This window comes from Prunus persica, chromosome G4 (assembly GCF_000346465.2).
Source record: "Prunus persica cultivar Lovell chromosome G4, Prunus_persica_NCBIv2, whole genome shotgun sequence".
NCBI lineage: Eukaryota > Viridiplantae > Streptophyta > Magnoliopsida > Rosales > Rosaceae > Prunus > Prunus persica.
In genome coordinates, this window is record NC_034012.1 from 13633945 (window position 1) to 13641883 (window position 7939).

General features: G+C 43.6%; 1 protein-coding gene across 1 annotated transcript; it reads right to left on the bottom strand.

The window, feature by feature from the left end:
* Positions 609 to 2107, bottom strand: LOC18779106 (mitogen-activated protein kinase kinase kinase NPK1). Its single transcript, XM_020562301.1, has one exon. It carries the CDS (start codon positions 2049 to 2051, stop codon positions 609 to 611), a length of 1443 nt encoding a protein of 480 aa, XP_020417890.1. The 5' UTR covers positions 2052 to 2107.

Below are 7939 nucleotides of genomic sequence, written 5' to 3' on the forward strand. Positions count from 1 at the left end.
ATGCATTTAACCCTTCATTCACATGCATGTCAGTGAAACCCTAATGCCCACATGATATTGTCGTCATGAGCAGAAAATATTGGGAAAAAGAAAAAATATGCAACCACACGATTTATTTAATTGAAAGCACATATGTTGGCAATGATGCAAACAAAAAGGCTGGCCTAGCTTGCAAAACTTTGGTGCAAATAAAATAATGCAAAGCTCTCTAAGATAAATGAGTGGGGTTGTAAACAAAAACAGAAAATCAAAACCAAAAACAAGAAAAAAGCTCGCCGCATACGAAGAATATGCACAAGAGACTTGAGAGACAGCTGGTTTTCTTTCTCCTTTTGGCTAACACGAGACAGCTCCTCTCGATTTGCGTATAGAGACAGCATAAGAGGCCAAAAGGGGTGAATATAAAAATCCAATTAACCTAGGATGTATAATTAGAATAACAATTAACCACAATTTCGGTGTCAACGGAAGAAAATGGTCCTTACTTCTAAATTAATGATCTCAAGTTCGAATCTCGACACATTGACAATGTGTGTGTGTAAGAAAACCCTTCCCATTCCTAACTTTGGCAAATTGGCAAAGAAACAAAAAACCACAGTTTTGGTACCCTATAGAGAGATTGGTATGTCATATGAACCTTGTTTAATTAATTCAAAAGTTGCAGCCATTGGTACAAAAACAAACACAAAATAGAAAACAAATGACAGAAACTTAACCTCCACTGGTTCTAATTGGCCGGCAAAATTAAAACATGAATGACAACAATGGGAGTGAATAAAGTGAAAATTCTGATTATCTGATTCAATTTCAAGATTGTTTGGTACAAAAGAATCTTCTGTCAAACTAAATGCCATAAAAAAACTTCTCTCATCATCATCATCACACAATGAACTGTCAAGCTCTTCATGATAAGTTAAAGCCACATTTGGTGAAGTCGCAGCCACAGGTTCATCAACTGAGATGACATTGTTGCTTGTCCCTGAGTTTTGGCTTTCCTCAATGCCATTGCTTCTAACAGTGGACCAATTTTCATCAAATTCCCAATTGGGTGCATTTGAAAATGCAGAACAAGTGCCTCCAATCAACCTCTTGATCCTTTCCAATGGAGAATTCAAACAAACACCTTCAACAACAGATTGTTCCTTTGGACTTTCAAAGGCTTCATGTGAATCCCAAAGGCCTTGATCCAACACGCTAATAGGAGACCTCATAGTGAAGTTGAATTCCCTTACTTGTTCTGTTTTAGACCCCAAGCACTCTTCAAGAAATGGATGTTCAAGAAGTTGGTTAGCTGTCCACCTCTCTCTTGGGTCTCTTCTCAAACACTTGTTCAAGAAATCCTTACCCTTGTTCGAAAGCCGGGTTGGAATCTCCGGCAAGTCACCGGAGAATCCAATCCGATAAAGAGCTGAAACTGGGTCGTTAAGCTCCGGCCAAGGGCCATCACCAGTGGCCATTTCAATGATTGTGCATCCAAGAGCCCATATGTCTGCTTCAAACCCCTGCTCTTCTCCACGTGCAACCTCTGGCGCCATGAACACCGGTGTGCCTGAAATTATAGTACTTGAGGTGGCAGAGTCTTCATCCCCTGCAACTATTTGTACCGATTTAGCACAACCCAGATCAGCAATTTTGACACACTCTTCAGCTACCAAAATGTTTTGGCTCTTAATGTCACAATGTACCAATCCATTCACATGAAGATACTCCAAGCCTTGCACAATCTGATGTGTGTATAATTGAATCGCGGGCTCCTCTAGCCGCCCTCCATGCCTTCGAATTGTATCGAAAAGCGTGCCACCGGGCACGTACTCCATGAGAAGATTGTACATAGGCCTATTGTTTTCAGTGCTAACATTGCAGCCCAAGTACTCAACTATATTTGGACAGCTCAGCTTGGACAAAAGACATTGTTCTTTCTGCAAGAAAGATGAGCAGGAGAGCTCGGTGGACTTTACAGCGAATAGTTCCCCGGAGAGGGCAGCGGTGGCAAGGGAGACGGTGGCGGTGGAGCCACGGCCAATGGTCCGTCCTCTGGTCCAGTGCTCCATGGCATAGAGCACAAAGAAGAAAAATATGAGAGAGGTTGGGGGGGTTTGGGTTTTTGGAATGGTGCTACGAAATGTACAATATTTATATGTGACTTGGAGACCAGTTGGGTTGATTTTTATGGCGTTCCAAAAAGTAAAACCAAAGTATAAAATAAGATTCTTAATTTCCTGTTCAATGTTACCTGTTAATCCTCTTTAAATCGAGCCGCGTGGCAAAAGTAGAGAGAGTTTGACAGCTCTGGCTGTCTAGGAGCGCAGTTACTTAGGCTTCTAATAAAGCCACCCACATGGCGACACATGAAGCCACATGCCCAAGATTGTGGGCTTTAAATTTAAGAGGAGATTATGGGGAATATGCCTTGCATTTGGAGAAGTGATTTTGCGGCGCCAAAAAGCACTTTGAAATCTAGAAGATTGATCATAGATGCATTGTCCTTCAACGCGGTTTTTGAATATTTATTCATTGGTGTGAATAGAACTGTTTTTTGTACTAAACTTACTAAATGGGAGAATGAGTTCACACTTTACACGGCAAACAAAGTATAATCAGATGGACTTTTCTTAGGTTTGTGATTAGTAAACTAAATCTATCAGTTTTGTCCCGTTATTCATGTGCGCAAACAATTCTCGATTTATATAGGTTTAAGATTTGTTTAACTCTACAATTTGATATTAGCGTTTGTCTAAATGTGTAAAGTTTCTGTAATAATTTCTAGGAAGAGGAACTAGAGGGAGTTGCTTTCTTGAATGGTGTTGGTTATGACCCTAATTCAACGCTTACAATGTTTTTTTGGACCTTGTGGAAACTTGAGAGTGAAATCAGCACCATACTTGCCAATGTGAAATTCAAGATTCATATACTACAACAGTTCTAGGTTCATTTCATTCATTAATAAAAATGTGCATGATAAAAGAATTTAAGGTCAAGCCAACAAAAGTAGAAATTCTAATCTAAACCAAACTACAAATTTTAAATTTAACTTAATTTTTTTTTTAATGATCTTTTGGGTTAATACTGGATAAAAATTGTCAATATTTCAATCTTGTCGTTCACTCATATTATAAATTACGTGGACAAATTATACCAGAACTTTAGTACCATACAATAGGGTGATTTTACTTTGCATTTTCAACACTCTCAATCTTGAATCAATTTTTCTTGGTGGATCAAAAGTGAAGAAAGGAAATCAAAGAATTGAATACAAAATTCTAGGGTGGAGGTGATTGATCCATTGCGTCGGTGAACAGACAACTCTGGCTGCAAGCTGAGGCCAAGCGTTGAACACTTGCTCCTTTACAGCTATGAGCACACACACATACAGTCTAGAGAGACCCACATACCAAACCAAGCCTTACCCATTTCCGATTTACCTGTCTCCTTTCCCTTTTATCTAAATCAGTTTTGTTTGTGAAAAAGGGACCAACCGCCCAACCCACATATTGGAGATCAGCCCCACTTTGCTCATTTGAATCTTGAATACAGGTCAACTAGGCAAAATGTAAAGGTTCAATAAAGAAGCTTCTGATGTTAGAATTTTTGTGCTTAGGATGTAGTTTATCAATTGTTGCAATTTAAGACAATAACATACTCTCTTTTTCTTCTTTTTTTCAAAATTTTCACGAAATTTAGCGCGTTAGGGGCACATTTGAGGAGGTGTCTTGCAGTCCAATTCACCCTCACATAAGCCATCCGCGTGCTAAGTTTGTTGAAAAATTCGAAATTGGAGACCCACATGCCAACCTAAGCCTTCCCCATTTACCTGTCTCCTTTCCCTTTTTCTGCATCAGTTTTGTTTGTGAAAAGGACCAACCGTCCAAACACATATTGGATATCAGTGGGCACTTTGCTCATTGGAATCATGAAGACAGCTCAATTAGGCAAAATGTAAAATGCTCAAAGCTGCATTCACATTCAGCATTTCCACCCCATCTCATTCTTTTAAGTCAATGAAAGAGTTCCTTTTTTTTATAATAATCAAATAAGAGAGTGCATCTTTAGTCACATTTTTGCGTGGTCTAGAAGCAACCAAATCACTTTGTAGCTAGCAATAACGCTTCCTTTGCCAAAATGTGTGTACCAAGCTTACCATGAGTCTTGTGATGTCAGACTTCACCACTACAAATGAATGCTACCAGATGTGCAAGAAGTACAGCAATGTCTTGCTGTATAGCCTTGATTACATACTCCTGGAAATTCAGACAGCCCATGTGAAAAACTACCTCCGCACAATGATTTGTGAGCATATATTTTTAGGGAAATATGAGAGAGGTGCAGAGTTATCTCAACTTTTATCTCAACTTTTTCATATGATTGTGTCCTATAAATTTAAAAAATTATGTACAACCGATGTACGACCCACTCTATGTGAGAGTTTGGATAAGAGTTGGAAGAACCCTTGGTTTTACACAAATTTTGATGAACTGGCATCTTTACAATATTAACAAATCGGCATCTTCAATTTCTTGTAACAAACTCAATCATCGTGTTCTTGTGTGTTGATGCTCAAAATGGCCCGGCCAATATTGAGTTCAACTTAGTGATTAGATGTGCTGAGTCTTCAGCAGAGAAGAGGGCTGAGGCCCTTGGTGAAATGGGTTGGTGAGAGACCTGTAGAAGGTAAAAAGAGGAGAAGCAATCGTCAAGCTTCGGACACCGGTGTGGTGCCGGCCGAAGGCTCTCCGATGCCTAAGTCAATTACAAGTAGTAATTCTGGCAGAGTAACAGTAAAAGTGGGAGAGTAGTCTCTTCCTTTTACCTGAGTACTGTTCCCTATTTATAGGGAAGTGAAAGTGGGAGCTTTGCACAAAGTTCCAATGTGGGACTTTGTGCAAGCCGTTGTGGTGACGACACGTGTCCTGGGGATTAGGTTTGGCAGCTGAGAGCTTCGGCAGGTGTCTGGCACCTCGGAAGTGTGCCTTCCTTCGGCATGGGAGAAGGCGTGGCTGCCTTGGTGCTAGTCGCTTTGATGCTGGGTCTGCTCGGTTCATTATGGTGTAAACAGTAGTCCCCCAAGTTCGCGGTCGAGAAGTAACTTCTGGGTTGGGAACTTGTGAGTTTTTGTAATTGTAACCGAGCATTCCAGCTTCATTGGGAGTCGCAGGGCACTCCCTAGTCCCCCAAGTTGGCAAGCTAGGAGTTGCGTCAACACATGGTAGCTGGGTACCTGGGTACTTGGGCATGTTGCAGATAGGATGGGAGCTGGGTCCCCAGGGGAGCCAGACCTTCGAGGGAGCCGGGTACTTTGAAAATTTTGGAGACTCCAATTCTTTCATGGCTCCTGCCGTGCGGCACGGGTCTAGCTCCCTTTTTTTTTTTTTTTTTTTTTTTTTTTTTTTTTTTGGGGAATGGGAGCTAGGCCATTTTGGATTGGGCCTTCCACAGCTTCTCCATGGCCCTTGCCGTTCGGCAAGGGTGTAGCTATTTTTTTTGTTTTGGATGGCTTGGGAGCTAGGCCTTCAAGAGAGCCGGGTCGTTTTGAAAATTTTCGACTCTCCAAAATGTCTCCATGGCCCTTGCCGTTCGGCAGGGGTCTAGCTATTTTTTGGATTGGGAGCTAGGCCGTGTTGAGAGAGGTTGAAGGCTTAGCTTGGATTGGGCCTTCGGCGAGTAAGAAAGGCTTGAGTTTGGCCAAAGTGGGCTTCGGCATGTAAGAAGGCTAGGGTTTGGCCAAAGTGTGCTTCGGCATGTAAGAAGGCTAGGGTTTTGATAGGGGTATAAAAATGGGATGACCAACATGCCGTTCGGCAGTTCTCCCTTCGTCACTTTGGGGTAGAGATCTTGGTGTGCTAGGTCTTCCTTTCCTTGTTGGGTCTAGGAGCAAGAAGGTTGGGTATTTTGATGTGGGCTTGGGCCATGTAGAAGGATCTAGGGTGTTTGTTTTCAGGCTGCTGAGTGGTGTGCCGTTTGGCATAAATAGAGCTGGGATTTTGAGAGTGCCGTTCGGCAAATTTGTGGAGCAAAGGTTGTGGTGGCAATTGTCTAGGTCTTTAGGTATGGCGGCAGGAGCACGATCCGATTGTGGGAGCTAGGGACCACGGATTGGGAGCATATCCTGCTGCGAGCTCATTGTGATTGTGGCTGGACCCTTGCCGTTCGGCAAGGGTGATTGGGAAGGAGTGAAGGCCAGTTTGTAGCTTCGGCAACTCGTGGAGTGAAGGCCAGTTTGTAGCTTCGGCAACTGACTGGCGTCGGCTGTGCAAGGCTAGGGGCTGAGCAAGGGAGCTGCCGCGATCAGATTGGGCTGGGCAGTGGTGAGTACGGCTGCGGCAGGCTTCCGTCCGAGGAGGACTAGCTGAACCCTTGCCGATCGGCAAGGGTGGTGTTGGCTTGTTTCACACTTCGACAAAGGGTGTAGAAATTTGGATCTCTTCGGCTCTTGCCGTTCGGCAAAAAGCTTGGCGCCGACGGGCAGTTGTGGGCACGGCTTCGGTCGTAGGGCCCGGGCAGTTTTGGAGCTGGACGAGTGGTCTTCACGAGCTGGGCCGAAAAATAGCTGGGTGTGGAGAGTATTTTGACCGAAAAGGTGAGTCCCCCCTTTGTTGTTTCTCGGGCCTTGCCGTTCGGCAAGCCCATTTATATTATGTGGTGGAATTGGCTGGGGTGTCTTGATCAAATTTGGGCCTAGCCTTGTAGTAGGTTTGGGCTTACAAGGTAGTCTAGCACACTTGGAATTTTGAGGGCCGCATTTTGTGTTTGCACGGGCCTTGCCGTTCGGCAAGGCCCCTAATTTTACCTCAATTTGTTGTTTTTGGTGGTTTGTGCATTTTGAAAATTGAATTTCAAAATGTGTAGGTACAAGGGTTTTGAGAGGGAAAAGATGAAAGGGTGCTAGGGTTTGCTCGTGAATCGAGACGTGGTACCCTTAGTTGGCTATTTAATAGGAACTTGGGTGGTGAAGGCATCACACTTGGCTTGAGTTTGAGAAAAAATTGTGAGGATTTGAAGGAGAGGAGGCGATTTCCGGCGAGAAGATTGTGGTGGTGCTTGTGGCGGAGGTGATTTCCGGCAATCCATTTTTGGTGCTACGAACAAGGTTAGACCTTATTTCGCTAGAACTTCTGAATTGAAATGTCTTGTTTTGTATGAACATGTTGAAGGCTTAGGAAGAACACTTTGAATATGCATGAACATGAGCATGAACATGATGAACACCTTGAATTTGTATGAACATGTAGAATTCTTGCCTGGCATGAAGATTTGTCAAATTTCTGTTGTTGTGGTTTGATCCTCTCCGCATGTGCATTTAGTTCCTTTTTCTTGTTTTTCCGTATTTGTAGATGTCTGAAAGTTCTGATAGGGAAAGTCTTGACCCCCCTGCCTTCGGCGGGGATGATACTGAGAGTCCAGAGCCGAGTCAATATATATATTATGAAGAGGAAAGTTCAGAGACAGAGGGTATGGTGGAAGGAACCATAGAAAGTAGGATGATAGGGCCTGGGGGTGAGAGGGCTGAGCCATCGGGAGACTCTGGGTCGGCTGCATATAGGGAGATGCAGAGAAATTATATAGAGTTAGAGGCTATAGCAAATCGGGTTCTAGCCTTGCCTCAGACGCAAGAAGTGGGTTCGAGCAACCAGGCATCACCATCAGGGTCTGTGGGTATAGCAGTGGCTTCGGTGTCAGAGGGATTAGACATCCGGGGTTGGTGTCCCGTTGCCGAGGCGGAATACACTTACAGAAGCGAAATTGGCCCAGCTACGAACAGACTTTTGTGTGCCAGCCTATGTGGGCTTGAGGTTACCCACGGAGGCTGATGTAGTCAGATATCCCTCGGATGGCTCCGTGATGATTTTTACAGATATGTATCGGCATGGTTTCAGACTACCGTTTCATCCGTGGGGTCAGATGATGTTGGCCCAGTTGGGGTATGCCCCGGGGCATATAATCC